Here is a 24,663-nt window from a genome sequence, read left to right as displayed (position 1 = left end):
GAAGACAACCAAGTAAGGGACCAGCTACACGCAGCCAAAAAAAGTAACAGGAGAGGAAACTTAAATTGTGGATACCGACCTTCAGAGCACATTTTTCTAGATCCACTGTTAACTGAAAAATAACATTTATTGTATTATTTCTAATCGTAAACAATGAACGCAGCTGTTGGCCCTGAGCCGGTCCACTATGCACAGGGCCACTATTTGGACGTGTTACAGAAGTTTACTGGCTTTTTCAGAGGCTGTTTTTAGAAGCACGTATTGAGAAATTTCTAACTAATATAAGAGCAAACGTTCCTTAATTGAGTGGATGTATTCATGTTTTCAACCAAAGCATTTATCTAATGGAAGTGAAAGCATTAATATTTCTCTTTTTCTATTTCCCAAACAGCTGACAAAGAAGCAGACGAGTACTACATGCGAAGGAGACACCTCCCTGATTTGGCCGCCAGGGGGACACTGCCTCTCAACGTGATTAAAATGTCCCAGGAGCAGTCCAACTACAGAGAGCGCCCGAGGAGGCCTGTGCGGGCTATGTCCCAGGACAGAGTCCTGTCCCCGGAGAGGTCCCGGCCTGAAGAGTTCTGCATGTCCTATGACCGCATTCTGTCCGACGAGCAGCTCTTATCCGCGGAACGGCTCCATTCCCAGGATCCCTTGCTCTCGCCCGAAAAAGTCATGACTCTCAAGAGGTCCGATTTCCAGGACAAGTCCATGTCGCGTGCCATCTCGCACACGGATGTGTTTGTTTCGACTCCCACGCTGGATCGCTACAGGGTTATGACAAAGATGCACTCCCATCCTAGTGCCTCCAATAATTTGTATAATACCCTGGGTGTCAATCAAACTGCTGCCAAACGCCAAGCCTTTGCTTCTCGGAGGCACAACACGGTGGAACAGCTGCACTATATCCCAGGACACCACCAACAGTACCGCACAGCCAGCAAAACAGAGGTGACTGTTTGATCCCAGACTGTGCGACCGTGTACCAACGGTAGAGACTGGAGCAGTGACAGACATTCACACTACAGCGGCCTTATCGGCCAAGATAACCTCTTCTTCTATGTCTGAGTGGAACAAATGGACAGTCACACATCTGCATTTGTGTTCTTTTTCTTTGGAAACATTGTCCATATGCCATTGGCCCGAGAAGAGTAGAATGCAGTGGAGGCTAGGGTTTATGTGTTGCTGGACAAGCTTTGTGACTGTCACAGAAAGCCATATTCTTTGGTGGCATGTTAAAAGGGCTTTGCTGCACTAACTCACTAGGATTAACCAATTAACGTCTCTCTACTTCAGCGACTGTGAACGCGCATCCGCCAGTGCAAGACTGAAATGCGGTGGGAGTCAAGCGGCCAAAAATGAGTCGACATCTGTTCCGCGCCGTCTCTGGCCGACTTGCCTCCACCCATGCACTCTTCTTTTGTGGTTGTTGACGTGTTCCATGGCCAAGAGTCATGCTCCTGGGCTCCTAATTGGACAGTGGAGAGTACTACGGTGTGGCCCACTGAGTCATTCTCCATGTTATCCTGTGTTCTGCTCTTTGTACGGCCCATCAATGTGGGGAGCCAGGAGGGAGAGCATGGTGTGCATCGACATTCTGTACTGTGGTCCATGGGGTCATTCGCGTCAAGAATATTGTTAGAGGGGGAATAATCTAGTGCCTACCAATCGCCTGCTCTCTCAATGCAGTAAGCGGAGGGTTGTGCGTGAACAAGCACAATGCTGCTGTGGTACTTGCTCAGACCGTTCGTCATCGCCCACAATTTATTATGGTGGCCGCGCGTGTACATAGGCCGCATCCAGAAGGTGCAACCTTGATTTAGCTTCAGCCTCTCCAGGGTGAGAAGGTATACATCTACGCCGCTTTCACACTCTACAAAATGCACTAAACAAGTTCACGGCACATTGTTGTTTTTCACAAGACTGATTGCTGTTTTCCATGAACTGTCTTTTTGTGAAACCCATCAATGAATGAATGAATGTATAAGATGAATGGGTTCACTCCACCGTATAAATCACTCCTTGGCAGAGTGTGCCAGTTAAACGGCATAAATGACAGACCCAAGGGCAAAGGAACTTTCCAGGCCTAGCCAGCATTGTCAATGGCGAGGGATCATGGGGTTCTTAGTCCAGAAGATATGGAGTTCTGCCAGTTTAAGACACCTTCAGGGCCGCAGCAATTCTAAAGAGACTTTTCAGCGAAGTCATCCACTGTGGGATGTCACTGAGAGATACTACATGAAGCACAGTTTCCTGTAGTGGAGCTTTAAGTGGCCTAAGGCCATGGAAAGCACATTATTGCACAGTAGGGGACCGTTTCCGCCAGCTCGACCCAGCTATGCCCTCTGCACTCCTGAAAAGCTTGTTTTCAGAGGATCCTGTTTTCAGACCACTCTGATGTTGCAGTTCCGGGGCCTCTACAGTGCTGCTACCACCTGTTCCCTAATGGGCTCTTTGTCATGGGGCTTTGGCGCATACACATAGGGTTTCCATAGGTTAAGCAAGCAACATCACACAAAGTGCCAAAGTACAGCTGAAAGTGCATGAGGTGTCTGCTCTCCCTTTCTGTTATACTCCATTTTGTTTACAGTACTACACCCATTTTGGGCTGGAGCTTCATTGCCTGGGCAATTGACTGTAATACGTAATTGTAGGCCTCATTAAGAGTTTGGGGTTTAATCCACAGTAAATCCACTCATCTATCACCCAAACCATGAACCATTATTGCTACCCGGTTCTGTGACATTACCAAGGGGATTATGACTAGTGATATTGAGGGTAAATCCCCATTTCTGGAGTTCATACCATCCCATGGGGATATTTGGTGGCTTTAACATTAGCGGCAATTCTCCATAGTAAATCTGCAGAATATTGCAGGTAAAGTGGAGCTTTCCTCTCCAACTTTCTGCTGGAGAGGAAGGCTCCACTTTACAACCACACTGAGAACCTGCGCTGTGGCAAACGTGGCAGCAATTCCGTTGCTGACAAGAATGGTGATGGTAACGGAATTACAGCCACTGTTTCATCACACTGCTGAATGCACGCCCCATTGTTTCCAGAAGTTGTGATATATAATCATGGAAAGCAACACACCATCATTCAATTTGTCGCATTCTGGCTGATTATGTGTGAGGCATTCCATGCAGCGGTAATGTTCCCTGGATAGGCTCTTTGCCAGCTTGACTAGTCAGTAGAAGTTGCTCTCAAAGAGTGATAGAGAGAGATGGAATGATGCAAAGATATGTCTGGAAGGTGGGCATCAGGGCACTCATTTAGGGGCACACACAGATGCACATTCAGAGCATCTGTGGACAGGAGATCTTGGTAGATGGAAAAACAGCACCATGCTATGTGGTACGCGCCGTGCAGAGTGTCACCCCACACAGTAGAATATTGAGAAACATGTTAAACCATAAACAATTGGCAAACACTCCATGGCCTCCATTTGCATCCAACGAAACAATGACATGTCGTAGAGAATCCATCTAAAATAGGGTCGGTGCATGAGGTCAGTCCGAAGGTTCCTTTTTTTCCCTGCACTCATAGCATTGATATCACATAATGAGAGTGCTGACCCTGTAGCCTGCTAAGTGTAGTTCAGTTGCAGCACTAATATCAGGGTGCTCAGCTTCTAGGTTCAAGCACTTGCCCAGCTTGGCTCATCTGGGCATGGTGCTCCCAGCCCATTGCTGGTTCAAGCAGAAGGAGACGCTTGGAGAGGGAGAAGCAGGGCCTGTGGATAGGGGCGTTATTAGAGTGCTGCCGCAATAGGGGCAGAAAGTACATGGCATGCTATGCAGTCTCGTGGGTCCGTGTGGTGTCAGGCTCCCTGTAATGTCATTACCCACTCCTACTTACCTTGGTGCACCTGGAAGCTCATTTTACCATCAGGGGAAGCGCGTATGGCAACCGTATCAGACATCGACCTGCGGGTCAACTACCACGCCGTCCATGAGGCACTGATTGACAGATTGCTGCAGAGAGGACTAGAGAGGATTACATTACTGACAGCTTCTATATTGTCTGGCCCCGTGAGTTGTCCTGTACAGCGATAGAGCCATGTCTTTTTATTTCCGGATACAGTGTTATCACAATGCATCAGTCTACCACCATATAGACTTAGCCCATCTTTCTATTTCATTTCTAAATGAATGGACTTTAATTATGTAGTGGCATGTGATCTTAACAGGTTTCCTTTCTCCCAGTAAAAAGAAGAAGTTGTGTATTGACCACGTACATTATTGGAAGACATGTATAGTCACGGTTATACGAGTTGGAAATACTTTATCTAAATGTACTGCTATGTCATTTGCAGTCAAGGACGATAATGGCACGAATTAAGCATGTGCTGTTAATCTTTCTGTTCTCCTTCATGCAACAAGGATACCATAGCAATGCAGTACTAAATAAGACAAAACGTAGACGAGAGAATGGCGGGAAGATTCTCAGTTAGTGGTAGTCTTTTTAAAACAGGCATTGACAAAGTCTAATGTTTTGGCTTTCACTTAGGCAGATGAAAGTCATTTGCCAGGCATATGCCAATCTAATACATAAACACAAGCCCAAACAGTTGTCTTTGTCTTTAAACAGGACGTCTATGCAAGGAAACGTGTGTTGCTTCAAAAGGTGCACTTGGTTAAGACGTTTGTATTACAAATAGCACAACCATAAGCCTTGGGACTCATTATGAGTTCAGCTGTGTGGCCAAAAATGGTGGTAATGCAGTGGTAACTGTGTTACCAATTCAACACTACCGCATTAACGCACCAAATTTCTGGCAAAATTACTACCAAAATCTCCCATGGAGTCCTATGGAATACATAAATGGGGACTAACACCACCATACCGCCACTTACCGTAATCTGGCAGTAATTCTGATGGACCAAGTGGAGGTAATGGTAAATCTGTTTGGTGGTATGTCAGCGGATTTACTACAGAGCTACCACCAAATTCATAATGAGGCCCTTTTTGACATGACTGCATGATAGAGATAGCTCAAAGAGATACCAGGAGGACTGTGTTGGACAGGAATAGAATAGCCATGGGCAGGCAAATCATTTATTCATCTTTTACAATGCTCCTAATAGCAGAGACCAGTCCCTAAGCACGGGACCAGGATTCAAACGTGTGCTGCTCCGCGTTTTCTTGCTTCCAAGCCAAACACGTTGCCCCTCAGCTATCCAGCCTGCCCAGGCCATTGCTGGGTAAATAAACAAACAAAATCCACAGGCTATCTGCCCCATCTCCCTCCTAATGATGAACCAATTCAATAGTTTAGATTTCAATATGCACCAGCTCTTAGCAAAACTAAACAGGGAGGTGATTTGCACATGTGAAAGAAAGTGTGGGCATAATAGCACTAAAAGGATGTTCTGTGAAATGGAAACGGGCCATTAAATCATATTTCTTGTTCACTGATAATGAAAGGCCATTTTATGTTACAGTGGTTCTTGAAATGTGAACAATGTCATTTGTCATTGTGACACCACTGTTTCACAATCTGTGTTGGGCCTGATTATGACTATGTGTGGTATGATGGTGTGGTGATGTCACTGACATTCTATGTGGAGTGTTGGTGTGGTGATGTCACTAACATTCCATGTGGAGTGTTGATGGATGTTTGGAGTGATGGGTTCTACTGTTGTCAGTTGGACCTAATGTGCTGGGCTGGATGGGTGTCCCAGTGCTTTCTCTGCTTTACAACTACAGAGAATAAACCTACATGTAAACTACTTACCCTCTAGTGTTCTTGTTCTGTGAAGGAGGTTTAGTTTACTACACACTGTCATGATGGTCCAACCAGTCTGCGTGTGTGATGTCTCCAGGGCAACGTTTCATACCACACTGGTTACAGGTACTTGTTGGGTGACACTGTGGTAGTCACCTCATTTGCCACATCAGTCTAAACAGTGAGAATTCTAGTGGTTCCTGCCATTCCGCCTCGCCTCACCCATGAATCAGAACTCAGAGGAGAGGTGAGGCTGACCATGAATCTTCCCAACCAGAGAGGGTCCGTTGCCATGCCAACGTCTTCTCCCTCTCATCCCGCTCGTGGTCGGCCGCACATTTAAGATATATACTTTGCAATGTGATGGTGAAGGCGAGGAGTGTGCATGTGGAGCCTTCTCGAACATTCTCCAAGACATGGCTTCCCATATTTTTATGCTGAGGCAATATTGATCCTTTAAAAAAGCTCAATTCCTGTAGACGTTGTCCAACTTCGTTGTGCAGTCCATGAAATGTACATACACGATATACAAGTATATATAGCCACACAGGTGTTCCAAAACTCTTTATTAAATAACTGTTGTGTGAAAATGATTTATTTCACGTGTGCGTCTGAAATCTATCACTGTGCTGCTGCTCAGGCTGTCTGACATTTCCCAGCTGTTCATATATGGGTGGGTTCCCGCTCTTAATCCCGGTACCTCTTTTCATGGGGATATCAGAGCACCCCATTGGGAGCCTCTGAATGCGGATAAAGACCAGAGTTCTACCACCCAGTTTGTTCTGTATAGTAGATGAACTTCAAGCCCAATGGGTGTTTCCAAAAGAGAATGTGCATGAAACAATTTAAGGGTGGGTGATAAGAAGACTCAATCCCCAGAATGCTAGTAAGGTTTTTTCGGGCGGTATTACAAAAACTCTGGACCACTGCATAATGCAATTATCAATAAGGGAAAACATGACAGAATGCAAAAAAACATGCAGTCCATTGCACAGGGGACAATGCTTGTCCTAATCCTGGCGCTAACGTGAAGTGAAACAAAAATGTTTGCCCTATGTCAATTGCACACGCACCCTGGCAAGGTTTCTGTAAAAGAAACGTGTATGTGTGTGTGCAGGTCTGTACGTGTCTGAAGCAATGAAAAGCTGTTTAACAAGAAAGAACATTGCGTGCACAGCTTTGAAATGACCCTTAAGTGTAAGGGCAGAAGGACATGGAGAGCGGGTAGCCAGGGACCTGTTGGCGGGGGAGACAGGCTCGTTTTAACTTCTTTCCAACTGATACACTTCTATAGATGACAGGTGTCGTGCAAGCACATAAGAGGCAGGATTTAACCCTGAGCTAGGATTGGGGAAGCTGCTCCCAACTACAGGCTAGGCTTGAATTCTGCAACTATGCAGGGCAAGTTATTCTCAACTGTTTTAAATTCGAATTTGGGTGCATATCTTCCACCAGCCACTGATGAACGGGATGTAAACACACATATTCTAAAATTGTCATCAATAAGCTTCTGAGCCATTGGGGAAAGTCTGGATCAATTAGTATCTTCTCACAATAGAGGTGCACAAGACAATAGCAACTGACTAAGAACGTGTGCACCAGAATCTTGGGATATTGAGTGACACGCATTTGTGAACCTCTTAGCATTACCATCCGTGGGAAATCCATCTGAGTGCTGGATCGCCAGCTCCATCTCACTGGCCTGCACCCGAATCCCTCGCCAGTGCCAGCAAGCGACGACACCCGAAACTCCTCCACCCTCTGCAACCACCTCGCCCACCCCTCAACTAACTCCTCACTACTAAACGCTTGCAACCTCACACTTCCCTCATCCCTTCCGATGGCTCACCAGGTCTAGTACACTCAACAGGCTCATCACCGACCCCTTTTTTTTCAGTCCTCCGCTACAAAACCCAGTGGTTTCCCTGGCGGCTAACCTGCCCCAGTCCATGGAAACCACACCAAATATAGCGAGTTTCAAATCAGCACATGGTTAATGGGTGCATCCAACCTTCACCCTTCAATGCGGCAGGGTTCTGCATCTGCCTTCCTGCTCTCTGACCAACACATCCTCCCTGCCTTTCTCACAGAGCCATGTGCAGTGAGACCACCACTACTGGAAGAAGTGCGCTACATAAGACCCCTGTTCATTTAATTGCATTCGGTTACACCACGTTCCGTACTTTAGTTCGACTTGTGTGCATGCCAGTGCTTTCACAAAGTGGAGCTGTGAGTGTACCTGGTTCTGAGTCGGTTTTAATGGTATACCCTGATAATCCAAAGTTGAAAAAATGGGAGAACCACTGTTTGAGGCCAGCAACCCCTGTGCTCGCCATCAGTTGAACAGTAGGATGTGTCCCTTCAAGCAGCAGAAACAGGTTAACCGTTGTTCAAGCAAGGCATGTGGTCCTTAGCGGCAAGACAGGAAATGTTTTATAAAATGAAGCAGCTCTGACCTTACCAGTTGGTTCTGAAGATAAGCGGAACAGAATGGCACCATGTGTTGTGTAGTGTACAGTGCTGAGATTCATCTCAAGCGCGTTCCAACAAGTGACCTCTTAGTGCTGAAGACTGAGTTACCTGCATGTTATGCCCTATTGTTCCCTTTCAAGCTCTTCTGGAAAAAGGGATTCCTCTGATTGAGTTTGGAGTACAGTTTCACAGACCAGGTGCCGGAAAACAAAAAGATCTCCACCCATCATGGTATTTTGGCATTTCGGAGTGCACATTTTGAGGGAATCAGGCAGTGGTAGAAGTGTACGGAAAAAAAGTAGTGGAACTGTGGTCTCGGCAGGGGAGAGGGTAGGTGGAAGCATAGAGCAACATGTGACAAGTGTTGCGGCCGGGGCATTCCAGTAGTCTAAATGACTAGTAACCAAGGGTCCAATTACAGCTTTACACTTTCACAGGGACGTGAATGGACACATTCTCTATATAGAATGGTGAATATGGTCGTAAAAAGTAGAGGCATGGAAGACAGAACAAAGGAACAAAATAAAAGTAGTGGAACACCGCTCCTGTTCGTTCCCATTCAATTCCAGCACTGGAATTGGTGGATGTAGGTTCCTTGTTTGCCACTGATAAAAAGCCACAATATGCCTGTTGTGATATACATAGGCTTCTAAACTTCAACCAGCAGTTCACTGGGAGTGAGTGAAGTGCATGCTGGGTTGGAGTGATATGCCCGCTGCTTGTTGTGCAAGTTAGCTGTGCTGCCACACTCTATAACCATTGGAGCCGTGATAGCAAATACACTGGTTCCCCGAATGTAAATTATTTGTATAGCCCATTCTCAATAGAATCAAGACATTTAGCTTTTCCATTTGCTTCTCAGGGGAAGCGAGTGTCAATTCATTAAGGGCCACAGAATCCCTGACCAGTTTGGGAAACCCCGGGCTTCAGAATTCTGAAGGTTGTGTCTTTGAGAAAAGTCACCTGTCAAGTTTGATGAGCCGATTTACAGGCTGGCTCGTCGTCATGCCTGGGCACATTGTTCAAATTTGCTTTGAAAAGGGAATCAAGTGCTGAGGCAAAGAGATTACCTCATGATATGATAGGTTATTTATAACGCGTTTAATACCCAGAGGATTCTAAGCGCGGACCCGGGGATCGAACCTGTAGGTTTTCAGAAAGTGGTTTAGCTTTGGTAGATGGGCTATTTCCGAGCAATGTGTTAACTGTACATCACCCATTGGGTATTATGCTTCGCAACCAATGGCTTTCAAACATTTGCCATTCATTCATGCTTTTTATATAGCAGTGAGCACCAGCTCATGATCGCTTGGAATCAAGGGAATTATTAGAGCTCAGAAATTGGGAATTGAAATGATTAAGGACCATAAACTGCAAGAATCAAGGGAGTCTTCACGGCTTGTTTGAACCCCAAATCATCGGGTTCAAGGTTCAAATGCAGTGGTTTCTACAGTGAAAAACGTTGTTATTGAAGATATCTACCTCCTTAAGATGCTAGCCTCCCAAGGGAAGGGGGTGGGGGGATCAAGCACATTCTCAGAATCTATCCTTATGCATAATATGTTGTCAATTATAAAATAGGTTTTGCAGCTCAATTCTCCCAGTAGTGGCTGTTAGAGAACCAGTGGTCAGTGTCGAACCGGGTCTATGACCACACCCAATATGATCAACAACAATCACTCTGAAACAGAGTGTTACCTTACCATGTTTGCAAAGGTTGTATGTAAACACAGAGCCTTAACACAGCCTTGGGGACCGCCATACTACATCTGCAATGAACTGTATACATTGATAACATATGTATTGATCATGATCACATGTGGAAGGTGATTTGCAGACAATACAAAGGATACATACAAGTCGGTGCCTATAAAATCCTAGCGATGGTCAGAAATGTTAACCAGGCTTCAGAGTTTTACAAAGCATGTGAGATATTGTATACATAGTGTCAACCTTTATCTTCAAATCAGCCCATTACCCTGTTGATTGCAAATAGTATGGATATGGTCAACAAAAAGGTGTCCTAGCAGATATCTAACGTTCCTTAAGGAAGAATTCAAAGATTCGAGTTGACACAAAGAGTTCGCTCAGATGCCTAATGAGATCTGGAGAGGGAATATGTATATAGCATTGACATGAGTGTGAATCTCCTTAACTTTCTAGCACTGATCTCTAATGCAGTAGTCAGTGGAAATTCCATAGTGCCATCGGCTTGCACCACTTGACAGTTTACCCCTCCCCTGACTTCCAATATTGCCAGGACATCTAACAGTCCAGGGGATGGTTTGTCCCGTTCACCTAGTGCCATAGTTCCCTTAGGAGGTTGTAGGCCAAAAGCAGATGCTATTCATCTATTGATTCTGAGAAGTGACAATATGTTACTTATTGCCTCTCCTCTTAACACAGTAGGAAGTACTAAGGAAGCTGACATCTTGTCCCACTTCCCACCCGTGACAGAAAGCCTGGCAGAGTTGTTGCTTTACTTTAAACTACTCTCAAATTGTGTGTGGGAATTGTGATTGTTCCCAGATGGGGGCCCACGTGTACAGCCATGGCACTGGAACCTTTCAAGGAGCTTGTGTCCCCAACAAACCCCATGATGTCTTAATGTCAAATGTTGATGTCTTGATGAATGCCATAGAAGTGCCTTCAAAGAGAGGGATGGTTTCCTTTTGACCTACAGCACAAGAGCCTCAGACTATCCCACAGAGATGAACAGGGCTCTACTATTAATCCTGATCTTCGTCATATCCTGTAGTGTCATGGACGCTCCACATACTCTGCTGGCTCTTGCTGCTTCGTAGCACTGAGGTTTCTCCTGGCTCCAATGCACAACATCTTGTTTTCCAATCTGCCGGCCACTAGGATCCGCCGTAGTGGACCGAGGGCTGGTGTGGCATGGCCTTTTTATTTTGGTTGTAAAGTGTTCAGGGAGTGGCGTTAGGAAGGTGTTTACTGCCAACAGGCAGGACAGGATTCTGAAAAGCAGGAGAATAACAAAGCCCAGTCGTGAGTGCCACAGCCACTACCACTGTACCAATTTCTAAGGTCGAGATTGGGACTCAGTAGCTGCAGGAGTGAACATATTACATATCAGCTCTCGGTTTCTCGAGCTCCTCATTTGCCATACATCGATACTGGCAAAGGCCAGGTCGAACCTCTCTAGCTGAGCTACTGGTTTACGTTTAGCAGATGACTGCATGTCACTGAGGACGCCCTATTGCAGTCCTTAGCTTTGGTTTTCCTTTAGTTTGAATTTATTCAATGGAACTTATCCGAGACTACAACTCCCAGAATGCCATGAATGTAGAAATGAAACCCAGTCTGGGGCTACATGTCCCAATGACAATGAGTCCTACATTGACCTTATAATGGGTATAAACAGTTGTTTGACGTTTTGGCATACATTAAATTGGTTCTCTTGGACGTGGCCCTGGCTAGTGTTTTCTAAAAGGTAGTATGTTTATAATTCAGACCTGACAATCACTGTTGTGTAAGCCATGCTAGAGGCCAAAGCAACCCACGGTTTACATACTACAGAGACCTTATTTACATATATCGATCGCATGTTTGAAGAATGGAAGCGCCTATTGGGCCTGCCAAATCTACTGTGACTGATCAATAAGCAATGATCAAAATTTGTCGCCGATATGCACAAGCGTTGAGCAGGAGTCGGGCACACAGGCGCTGTTTGCGCATTTACACAAGGGAAGGAGCCATGTGTTGCTCCAGTGGCTGGAAGTCACATGTCTTTATCTTAAATGCGAATGTAGACGACTTTCAGCAGTCACGTTGCACTGCCGGATACATGTCAGTGCCATGCAGTTAACACGGCGTGTCAAGCATTAAGCCTGTAGGGAGTGCCATACACAATACAAGATTAAACTATCCATACAGTTTGTTCGCTTTACCTCGGGGAAAACATATCAAAATAAAATAAAGGCATTGTTTTCATCTAGACAAGCCCTCATTCCGAAGGTTGGTGCTAGTCATGGCGCTATACCGGTACCGCCACCGACTTGGTGGTATGGGGTTTTACCGGTCCAGTCTGACCTTGGCGGGACCGGTAAATCCCCATTTGAAAAGCCATTCCCCATTCCCATTTGAGCCCCCATAGGGCTCAATGGGAAGGCGTCAATAAAGGTACCGCAAATTGCAGTACCATTATTGACCCCGGTATCCCTTTGCGGGTCCCGTCCTTGTGATCCTCCACTCAGTTTACTCAAGAGACTCATGGGCCTGATTACAAAGTGTGTTTCAATGTGATTGCGCCATTGTCAACATTTTTAGTGTACAAAGCCCAGCTGTGTGGGTTACACTTGCGACCTTTGGATATTGACCAAAAGCTAATAATTACGAAAGAGGACCTCTATGATTGAAGGATAGTCAGCATATCTGATTAGCGATAGTCCACGGTGAGGGTGGGTGTGTTTAGGAAACAACAGAGTGAAAGAGTTTACGTTCCTTCCTGAATGGCCCTCATTACAACACTGGCGGTAACCAATGGCGCTATTAGCACCATGGTTGCTGCAGGTATTGTAACAAGTCTGTCAAGGTTAAATGGGGAAATACCACCCCATTCCAAGGTTGGCGGGGCGGTAATTCCCCATTTAACATTGGCCCTTCCCCATTCCCATTTTTGCCCCATAGGGCTCAATGGGACTGGGGAAGGCGGTAATTACGGTACCACAATTTGCGGTACAGTAATTATCTCGTAAGTCCCTTTGCAGGTCCCTACTTTAATGGCTGGTCCAGACCAGCCGTTAAGGTCGGGACCCGCAAAGGGACCTCGTAATTAGGCGCTAAGGGGTTAACGGCGCAGCAGCCTTTTATGGTGCCATTAACCCCTTAGAGCCAGGGTCGTAATGACCTCCAATGTCTCCAAGTAGGGCATGAGTCCCAGGGGGAGTGGCAGAGAGTTTTAGAGTGTAGGATCTTTGCTTGCAAGGATATTTCTTGTACCTAAATGTGTGGTTGCATGGTTCCCTAGGACACGTATTGCAATCAAGCTGCATGCGGTGTATGTTTGTCACAAGAGATGTCATTTTTTCTTAAGTAATAAGGTTTGCCAAAGTGTAGACCCCACAAAATTATATATAGGATTCAACTTACACGCACACCTGCTTGGGGAGGTCTCCGAGTATAGAAGGGATGTGTTTAATTTGCAATTACCTCACATCCTTTGTGCAAATGGATGGAAGACCACCGAAGGAGGCAAGTGAGCAATTGGCGAGACCCATGAGAGGGGCATGACCACCACCAATGTCAAGCAGCACTATGACTTTGACCTAGGTTTGAAAGTTGCTTAGTGGAGACAGGATTTTATTCTTTGGAGAAGAATCACATGGCGCCAAGCCTTTCGATTTTTCATTTAGATGTCTCTTTGCAAGACTGATTGCAAACATTGATAGAAACACCTAGAAGTTTGTATTGTCATTGTCATTGGGAGTGTGAGGGGAATCCATCTTTCAGATCAAGATTTCTATCAAAGGCTGGGGTTGGCATCCTTATTTGCTAAACTTCTACAGTGTGTTACTGCAAAGCTCTGTAAATTAATGAGATTGTAGAAAATATCCCATCCCATTAAATGCAATGGTCAGAGATTAAGAAAAAGAGAAACCCAAAAGACACTGATAAAAAGAATGAACATGTCAAGAGGATTCATCAATGCTGCCCTTTTGTTTGGTGTGCCCAATGCTCTGTACTTGGCCCTCTCCTGTTCTCGCTTCATAATTTTCCCTGAGCTTCATGCATTCTCGACTTCGGGTTCCAGGTTAACCAGCACACGGATGACACATTTTGACCTCTTGCTCTTCATTTGATGATTCAATTCAACAGGCTGTCTCTCTGTGGTGTAGTCTTGGATGGCCTCCAGGTTTCTCTGTCTTAACCACAAAAAAAATGGGATTTTTGTTCTTTCTTGCCTCTCCTTCTATTCCCTCCCCACTGCCTATCTCTTTTCCTCCTCTCATGCTCTCTATCGGCAACCAAGCACAAAATCCTGGATTTCTTTTTGATTCTTCCTTTTATCTCCTTCCCCTGATTGCTTCTGTCATTCATCATGTCGCTTACACCTATTTGTTGTAAAGAAGATCTGCCACCTACTAACTTTCTTGTCCGCCAACCTACTTCTTCAAACTGTTGCTCTAACTTGTCTTAAGTATTGTTGCTCGCTATATATTGGCCTCCCTAACTATGCTATTCTTCCTTTGCCGCTCTATCCACCACTCTGCAATTCGTATCTTATTTAACCTTCCTCCATCTTCTCGAATCTCTTCTTACCCCTTCTTTGTTGGCTTGCTATTAATATACGGTTTGAGTTTCCTTTCTTTGTTTAGTTTTTGAGAGCATTCATGTTCTGGCCCTCTCTGTTCACTGATCTGTCTATACCATCCCATGCAGGATCTTCTAGCTTCCTCTCAATTTCTCCTTTCTCTCCCTCACCCTCCTTGGGCTTCTTCACGTTTCAGGTCTTTCCAGCTTCTTGCCCCACCAGGTCTGTGGAATGCCCTACCTCTTGAGATCCACTCCTGCCCCTCTCTCAATCAATTCATCAATTCAAAAGGCACTTCAATTCTCACTGACTCAATCTGTATCTTCTTAATCATTTCTGATCTTATGCTTTGCCTTGTGAGATTGTTGCCTAGTTTGAGCTCATCTTTCATATTCGTGTACCATTTACTATATTGTTCAGCGCTTTGGATAAAAGAACTATATAAGCTTTGTAAAATAAAAAAAAATACAATAATATGACAGTCAAGCAAATTAGCAGAATTCACAAGACAAATAATCAACAAAAGAATACATAAAAATGGGAGAAAGTAGCATAGATCGAACAATGAGGAGGAAACCTAAAGAATGCAGGACCAAGCAAAATGTAATACACATCTTTAAGTGCCCGCAAATATCATTGACACCCATTCACAGAGCGTCACAGGTTCCAAACAGAGGGCAATCAAAGGAGAGATAGCAACAATGTAACAGCCACTGGGACAAGAATAATAACAAGCCACTAGAAAAATCCATTATCCTTAGTTCCTGAAGTCACTACAAGGCAAATAAAGAAGATAGGCCACACTACTCAGGGAGGGTTAATGCTGTTTTTCTGCCACCCTCCCCCACGGCGTAATAGGACAATACCAGGGAAATGTTAACTCCTAAATCAGGGCCGGACTGCCGTACCACGCTGGTAAATCTTCTGAGACGGGCCTCCTCACTCAACTCGCCCCAATCTGGTTCTCTTTACGGCCGAGCACATCATGATAGGCAAGTTTGTGTTTTTATACTTTGTATTATACTGGGAACACTGAGGCATAAATGGTGTCCAGTCAGGGTTTGAGATATTTGGTGGCACTTCTATTGGCTCTTTGATATAGGGTTGCATGTCTTCAAAGTTTTGGAGCAGGAGGAAATTGCTTTACTATTTGGAAATAATGATCGTGATGCTGTTTTTGTTTCTAGTGGTGGGACAGCCTATATATCGAAGCCTTCCCACCTTTACCCCAACTCTTTATGTGCAGGAGGTGCCAGACATTATGCCATTGCCTACAGATGATTGGGCCTGCATGGCGCCACCAATCTTTCTTGGGTCCCCAACTTGAAGTTGCTCCAAGTTATAACGAGCATTGCACTACTTAACCTAACAAAGGAACATGCTTTGAACAAAGAAAGTGGAGCAAAACAAACTGTTCTGTCAAGCCTCGGGTATCTAGCCCTTTTCCCATTACATTGCCAATAAAAAGCAGTTTTCTTTTATACTTTTAAAGCAACACAATATGATATTCCAAGTATACAAGTATAGCCATTGCTAGAATAACATTTATTTTGTGTTGCTAGGTTTCAGTATCACATAGGTCTCTTCCCCAGAATCATGCTTCTGTCATAGGAAAAAGCAAAACACTTACATTTTATTAGGGTTTAGGGCAATTCGATTAACAGAAAAAGAAATGCAATACCATTTTAATGTGTGTTCCTTTTTGGCCTACACTGACGCGGGAGATACACACATTTGAGAATTCCAGACCCATTTGCAATAGAATTGACGAACTGCTCTTAGCAAGAAAGGGGAATTTCACAATGTGCATAATGAACATCTTGAAGTACACAATACACTTTCATTGGGCTCCTCATTGTACAGCTCTAGAAGTAGTCATACCCAACAAAGCTGACTAACCATGCAATCCTACCAGCTTTTTTTTGTACATGTTGTCTGTTAAAATTCTATCTTGGATGGAAAACAAAGAACATCCATCATTGCTGCATAGCATTGCTCTGGCGGGTTTCATCCTAAACACAACGGAGCTCATGTTTTAGTTCAGCATAAATTACGTGGAAAGGACATGCTACATTTATACTCTCAAGTGGGCGGCACCCGACATGTAATTCTACTTTTTCACAGTGGAGTGCACAAGTAGAGGAAAAAAGATGGCATACTTGTATGCCACCATTTTGAACTCTGCTGTGCAAAAAAAGTAAACGTCGCCTGCCAGTTACGCATGGCAGGCCGTGCTTACAGTAGATTCATACGGAATCCAAATAACTTTTGCTGGTGTAAAATGCAGACGGATTGTATAGGAATTCACAGCATGAAAATACATAATGCACGCACAAATGCTGGAGTATTTGCATGGTGGAGCAGAAGGCCGAGGCAGAATCATAACCTCTTAACCTTAACGCCTCTCCACCATACAAATAACCAAAAATGAGCTGTAAATTACATGAGTAAAAGTCTTAAGATAGAGTTTTACGCATGAAATGTATGTTACAGATCAAGGAACGTGCCCCAAAGAAGTGTGTAATCTCTATGTGCATTTCTCTGACTTTTCAAACTGCCATTTGCATGAATCTCGATCATGCTCTGTTGTTAAATTATGTAAAAATCATTCCAAATCAATTCACCAACTGAAGGGTTGGAGCATTGACATCTTATCCCAAGATCCTGACAACATTGAAACCATGTTGCTGGATCAAAAGTAGATGTGTACAAATAATGAGTCGCACCTTCGAAGCTGTCTGCAGTTGAGACATAGCAACTGTGGAAAGTTAGTGCTTTTTCAACTTTCGAAGTTAAATGAAAGGTTTCCACTAAACTTCTATGTGTACAATGTACACAATTAGGGATAGATAAATGCTGGGTATATCTGTAGAGGTTACCATCATCTGTCAGGGCTCTACAACCATAGAATGCCTACATTAAGATTGGAAAGCTTGATGTGATGTCATGTAAAGTGTTCTTGTACTGCACACTTTGCAATTTTGAGGACATTCTGGTGTGTTGTTCTGAAAAAGAAAGAAGGGCAAGGTTAGAGGGTCAGGAGCATAAGCTATGCATAAGTATGACTATTCCCATTGGACCTCACTGGAAGGAGATCCTGTTCTTAGGTCTACGAACTTCAGTGTTCCTTTTTCTTGTCTAATTAATATATGAAAACGCATATTTTAATAGCCTTCCCTGGAAGCCAATATGGCTTTAAGTAATTGCTCAAAATATTTCCACCGACTATTCCAAACATTCTCCAGAAATATGGAAGATCCTTGGTAGGTTTTTCTAAAATGGTTGAGGGCAGAACGTCCCACACTCTGATGTTTCTGGCCGATTGTCTGCTACTGCAGAACCACTGTATATGGAGCCGTTGCATTTTCCAGAAATTCTTCCCATCGAAGGATGTTTTCTTTAGTACAATGCAGTGAATATGTGTTGCTGTTGTCAACGTGTCACATTAGCCCTCTCTTTGGACATTGAGAGACTGTGCTTTCCCAGACAGATTCACAAACTCCTAAAGAACCACCCGGATTCGTGAAAATATTTTCTCACTATTGGAAACAAGCTGGTAGTCATATTGCGGCTCATACTGAGCCTGCTGGTCTGGAAACAATGGTGCCGGTAAGCTTCCCTGCACTGTTATTTCCGGACTAGCATATTACAGGTCTGCATGCCGGAGCCACTGTGCCCGACAGGTCGGACCCTGCCGGACACAGCAACCACGTTAATCAGAGCATCACAGAAGCACCGGCACTGTTACTAACAGTGCCGGTGCTTCCATGTCCCCATTCTCATGGGACTACATGGTGTTAAGGGTTTTGTCAGAGGGCTATTACATCTTTTGGTGGTATTTCAGTACTGTGGTAAAATAATGGTAAAATAGTAGTAAATTGGTGGTACAGTGTGTTTATGGTGATGTCCTATATAACATGACAAAACTTCCCACTAAAAGCTGTTTTCTACTTAGTGTCAACAGTAGGCGCAAGAAGGCGGACCTTGTACCTGTGGGGACTTGACAGTCCAGCTGTCATTCCAGTTACTTAACTATGAAACTGGACTACTGCCTTGGAATTTCCATTATGAATAATTCACACATGCATCACACGTATTTAACTTACTTGCTAGGCCCCCAAACTTTACCTCCTGTTTTTGCCACCTGTGGTAAAATGTTTTACTTCTTTTGACACACTGTGGCTACTCCCTATGATTTGTTTTACACTCTTTTTGTCATTTAATAGACTTAGACACAGAAAACGTAACCCCACTGATTTAGTTTTAAAATGCTTTTCTTTTATAAAACAATTGTTTGAAAATAGGTTATGCAGTATACACATTAATACAAAATAACACCTCTTTTGATTAAATTACATAACCAGCCTCTGTTCAGAACAAAACATTCATATTTTATTTCTTACCCAGACCTTGAGTTCCGAAGTAACTGGTAGAATAGTCTAAGAGAATAAACATAAACAGAGGCACGAAATCATGAAAAGCTTTTGTTTCCTTGTTACACTTCAGCATTTATCATTTACAGATGCAAGAAAGAAAAAAGAAGCACTGTTAAAAAAATAACCACTTCAACCTAACTGTCTGACAGTAAATATAAACACATTTATCCGCACGCCCCTCAATTTTATCAATACTCACTTCTAGCATGTGAGACTTCTGCGTTGCTTATCATGGGAAGCCCCTCCCTGAAATGTCTTATCAGCAAACGGGAGTGTTGCTAATTCCGCAGCTCTGCCACCAACAAAAGAGAGTTCAATGCCCCAGCTTCATTCACTGCACGATTCTGCTTGCTCTGCCTGCTGTTCTCTCGTCCTTTCGTTGAATTCTCTCCACCCCTTCTTTCAGCTAGATTTATACCCTAGCCCTGTCAATCTCACTAAACCTGCCCTTTCCCTTGATGTATACACATCATCCAACCTGATCTCTGTCTCTGGAAGAAAAGATTCACAACATTTACAATGGCACCCTTTACCAAAGCACTTTTCTTTTTCCACAGTTTGTTCAATGAATTACAGCCAGCAATCTGCATGCACGTTATAATTCTATTGTAAAACATCACATTACTTTGCCATTTCATCTGAAGCATGTTTCACTGCTTTGTTAAGGGTACATTTTTAATTGATGGGAAAGTGTTAATTGATAGGAAAGTGTTACTTGGGTTAATGTGCATTTCCATTTGCTGTCTTTATTTTGCATTCATTTAACTGCCTCCTCTCAGCATAATGTCATGTTCCACTTATTGCCTTTCATACAGTGTCACTACATCCCCCTTAGCTCTCCCTACACATCTCCAGTATCTCTTCTCCTACAGTGAATAACACCTGCTTCTAACACCTAGAAGCAGTGCTGCACTTCTGGTCTGCACACACGTCTAAAGCTATCTTGCACTGTCTCTCTCCTTCGTCTAACCTTCCTCCTCCACAGCTGTGTTAAATACACGAGAGCATGTGAAAACGATGGCAGTGGTGCACAGTACACATTCCAGTAAAAAAGCATAACTTATCATAGCATAATATACAATTATCTAAAGCAGAGTGTAAAGCTTGGCATACTTTTTGGACCTCATCAGATACCTACCAGCAGTAGCTATTGTTGCATCACCAGTTGTTAAGCTAGCAAAACTGTAAGAGTCAGAGAGAGAACTTTTTTTCTGACCCTGACATTTACACAACAAATACTTTTTGGAAAATGGCAAGAATTGCAACAAATCTTTTCCAAATTGATAATTTTGGATGGATAATCAATATCACATTATATCACCCCGGTACTCCTGTTATAGTCCATGAAGTAGCATATCCTCCACACTCATTGAGAGTGGAATTGTATTAAGCAGAAATAATTAAAAAGGTAAAGTGATTTGTGAAAACCTGTATCCTTGTAACCTTAACAATGTATGGAATTCCCTTATCCAATCATACTGGAATGATAGACCAGTCATATCCTAACCCAAAATAAAACATGTAGAACTGAAGTGGCAATAGACGATTGTAGGTAGGTAGTGTACTAGAAAAAGGGCCATTAAAATAGCATTTATTATAACACCCCGCAATCGATTTCAGGCATAGCTCATATGATTCAGATTGATGCTCTTGTGGTTTTGATAGTTCTTTCGCTTCCATCTCTAGCCATTTCAACTAACACTGTCTGGCAAATTATGACCATGTAGTACCGTGGGCATTACAGACTCCAAACGTATTATGTACCCTGAGTCGTGCTTCCAGTTTCTCTGATACCGTTAAATGAAGCAAATCCTGAGTGCTGCATTTCCATCCACCTTCATATGGAGAGATAGGATATGAGAGCGCCAACATTTCTCATAAAATTCATGAGAATGCATATTGCATTAATACTCACCATCTTGGGTGATAGCTTCATATAGTCAAATGCAGCACTTTGTGAAGTGTGGGAGAATTTACCAGTGTCAGGAACATGAAATATGATTGATGGTTACATTAGGAAACAGTTAAGTAAAGAGACTTGCTGATGGTTGACTGATTCAAATTCTAGAGCAGATCCTTCTAGATATGAAACCTTGGAGGCCACCTAAAAAAGTCCCGGTACAGGAGTATTTTTTATAGGAATTTTACAACAGTGGTGTTGGGCGGATGAGGATGTGATAGCTTGAGTTTGTAGAAATTAGAAACATATTTTTCAATGTTCTTGATGAGTGAATACTCAAAGACCTACAGGTCCCGAGGGTACAAGCATATATGTTAATAGAGATAGCTCTTACACACTCTGCAAATCAGAATACCTGTTACATATAAATCCAGACTGGTTAGACCTGGCCTATCTTCGGCCTGGGTTAAAACCATCGGGTTAACGATGCTGCCAGATGTTTAGCATGTTTGCGAAAGAGAAGATCTGAATGGTATGACTTCTTTGACTTTGCCAATGGCGGACTGAGCAACATTTTTTAAACAATCTTTCTTTTATATTTCGTTTAGGTCACTGTATACTGTGGTAGCCACCAGTTGCCTTTCGTAGACACTGGGCTAGAAATGCAGCCTTGCCATTGCATGGTTAATGTATTGTCCTTGCCACTGCGGCTTAATCTACCTTTAAACTGCTGCTATTTGTGCCAAAATAAATAAGGTCATATGACCTCACGCATCCCAGTTATGATTATTTTGCCAGCTTTACACTGTACTGAGGGTTTCACACTTATTATAGTACCTTCTATTGGTGGTGGCTCCTTTTATGTTTACGTGTCTGTGCTGCTGAATTGCCACTTTTGTGAACAGAGAAGCTTCAGAGAGTAGAAGGATTGAAATCACAAATAGAGGCGTATTCTGATCTTGGGGAGGGGCAATATGGCATAAGATCAGCGAAGCAGACATATTCATTCTGCTACTGGTCAGAATAGAAGTGGGCAGCGATTTCCTTCCAGTGAGATTTTGCTATGCTTTTTTGCCTAAGGTGGGCTCAATAGCAAATTCAGATTTTTCAAGCCAAAGGCCAAGATCGCATTGTATTACATATACAATTATAATGGAATTTGAATGGGCAATTACATTGTTACATTACCAGAGCAGTGGGTTGTGTACAGGCGAGTACATTCCTAAACTGATGACAATTGTTTTTCCAAAGCATCATACAGGACTGAGGTAAACAATTGCATAGGCGTGTTATGAGAATCAATAGAATGTACAAGCTTAGACAACTGAGTAGGAAAATGTGACACACTGTAGTAAAAAGTATACCACAAATTGCGAATTAAATCAAGAGGTAGATTGGCAGATGGGGACATCTAGACCATTTTCAAACAGTCACGGTCATCAGGAAGGACTGGAGAAAATAGAAGCTCATCTCCAGTGCTACTCCTCTATAGGAGCAACCTGACTGTTTGGATGTCTCCCTAATTCTAAATAGGCTATTCCAGCTCTCATGAAATGGAGTGCATGATGCAAGCAGGATCAGCCAATCCCGGGTTGTGTTTTCTAATTATTCCTGCCACGCTACCACGTTTTGATGGGTACAACTGCTTCAACTTTATGTATGGAGATGGAAGGACATTCCCCAGTCCTGCTTTATTCTGATGCATAAAGCAGTCCCAATTTTGAAAAAACAGTTAAACAAACAAATCAATGAGTGAACAATGTGTATGTCTGCATGGAGCAAGGTTATCTTACATTTGTAATGGTTCCCAGACTGGGGCAAATGCACTTAGCACCAGTTTTACTGCATGCATGTGTAATACGCAATTCAGCCAACCTGAATTGTACTAAACCACGTTAAATATATATGTCTCAAATGGAGTGAAATGGCTCTGTAACGATGAGAGTGAGTAGACCAAATATGGCTTGCTCCAAATTTAGCCAGTAGCCTACTACATGACACAAGGAGAACACAGACTGATTATTCGAGTGTATCTGTTCATAAAAATGTAACAAATAAATTGGTCCACTATTGAAATGTAGAGTATTGTTAGATTTGAGGCAAAATCTGTTTTGTTTCTCTCCAGTACAGAGATTATTATGTAATATATGCTTGGCAACAAGTGTTTGCTCCATTACGTATTACACACGCATTTGCAGAATATTTAGCACGGCCCCAAAACCTTGATTATCTTGCCTCTGATTGAAACCATCTGCAATACACAAATCAGAATCCAGTGAACCAATTTCCTTAGATTCTCAGCGTGGTAAAGCCTGCAAATAAAAAACATGACAACAAAAAAATGTTGGTCCTTCATAACCAAAAGGGCAATATTGCATAGATGCATTTCAAGAACCACAGATGAATAGAAGTGTATGCGGTTCTTCGAATGGAATCAATGACCTTTTTTAAGTGATGAACAGTGCAGCAGCTTAGACATATTTAGTGAATGAATGGGCAAACTTGTGGCCAGTGTCGCCGACTTGCATTGAAATATTTTGTTCTGGTGACAATCTGTACTGCAGTATCGCTGTCACTGTACTTTCATTCTCTGCTTACACACTGTGATCTAGGGCAAGTCCATACACTCCCTGTGACTCAACTGTTAACTCCTCCCACATTAAACAGTTTCTGAAAGTAACACAACTGATTGTCGATAGAATAAAATCCCTGCCTCATTCGGGGGTATCTAAATGATGTATTGTGGTGCCATTCACTGGACAGGAAACTAGGATATGAACACATGGCAGATTGTAGAAAATATATTTTTTCAGAAGAAATGGTAAGCAATAATCTAGAAAGAAGTCATAGTTGCAACACAAAAAAACTGTTCGAAATGTTACCAAGCAGAGAGTCATATGGCCTTTCGAGACACTAGAAAAGTATTTTGAGAAACTAAATCTACTCCCCTCCTCCTTCAGTGAATTCCAGTAGACTGCTAGTTTTGTGAAACTATTATACTCTGTAAATCTGAAAAAAGCAAAATATTATTTGAATAGTAGAGGAACAACATTCTGTGTCCTTGTGTGTCTTTCATAATATGTACAAAAATCATTTCTAAAATCATTTCATTACAGCAGTGAAACTTTATATCTGTAAAGTTTTGAAGTCCTCTCCATGTGCTTTGTACTAGCTTACAACCTGAATTCTGTGAATAAATTAGAACTTTTGTAGCAAAAACTTCCTGGCTATATGACAATTCTTACTGTAATATTTTTAGTTTGGGGACAATATTTCCTAAGAGGGGTTAATCTGCCATTTTGCGCTTTTGCCCAACTTATGGAATCAGTGTTTATTATAGTACTTATAAAAAAAATTACCTTTGTATCTGTACCTTTGCACAGACTCTTGGTTTAACATTAAATAAGCGTCAAGCTTATTTGCGTATTTGACTGTTTTCCTCTGTAATATCCTTGTTGTTATACCTAACTGTAAAAGCACATTCTGTATGTACTGTAAACAAAATATTATCAGTTTAGTAACAATAAGAGTCTTAAGGATTTTTCCACTTTTGTCAGTGACAGATATTTATGGATTCAAAAATAAAGCAATTTCAACAAAATAAAGGAGTTTCATTTATGTATTTAAAATTAAATGTACTTCATTTTTCAAATACTTAAATAGTTTTGAAATATTTAAGTCTGCCTTTGGTAATAAGCTTTTAATCTATAGTCGGCGTGTGTTTTGTAATGCATAAGCCTAAGTCATTGCATTTGTTCATCAGGCTATTTCTTGTATCACTTTATTGTCAATTATACAATCTGCCTAGCATATTAAATGAATCTCTATCAACTATATTAGTTCATCCAAC

General features: G+C 42.8%; 1 protein-coding gene across 4 annotated transcripts in view; it reads left to right on the top strand.

The window, feature by feature from the left end:
• Positions 1 to 24,436, top strand: part of SHISA6 (shisa family member 6) — a 1,483,380-nt gene extending 1,458,944 nt beyond the window's left edge. For all 4 annotated transcript variants that reach the window (XM_069654522.1, XM_069654523.1, XM_069654521.1 and 1 more), the window contains one exon: positions 392 to 24,436. In XM_069654522.1, coding sequence (XP_069510623.1) covers positions 392 to 966 — 575 coding nt within the window. In that variant the 3' untranslated portion in view covers positions 967 to 24,436. The remainder of the gene's footprint in view (positions 1 to 391) is intronic.
• Positions 24,437 to 24,663: the final 227 nt, after the last annotated feature.

This window comes from Ambystoma mexicanum, chromosome 3q (genome assembly GCF_040938575.1).
Source record: "Ambystoma mexicanum isolate Mex_15411 chromosome 3q, UKY_AmexF1_1, whole genome shotgun sequence".
Taxonomy (NCBI): Eukaryota; Metazoa; Chordata; class Amphibia; order Caudata; family Ambystomatidae; genus Ambystoma; species Ambystoma mexicanum.
The sequence above is the reverse complement of the archived record's forward strand: the minus strand, read 5'-3'. Positions and strand labels throughout refer to the sequence as shown.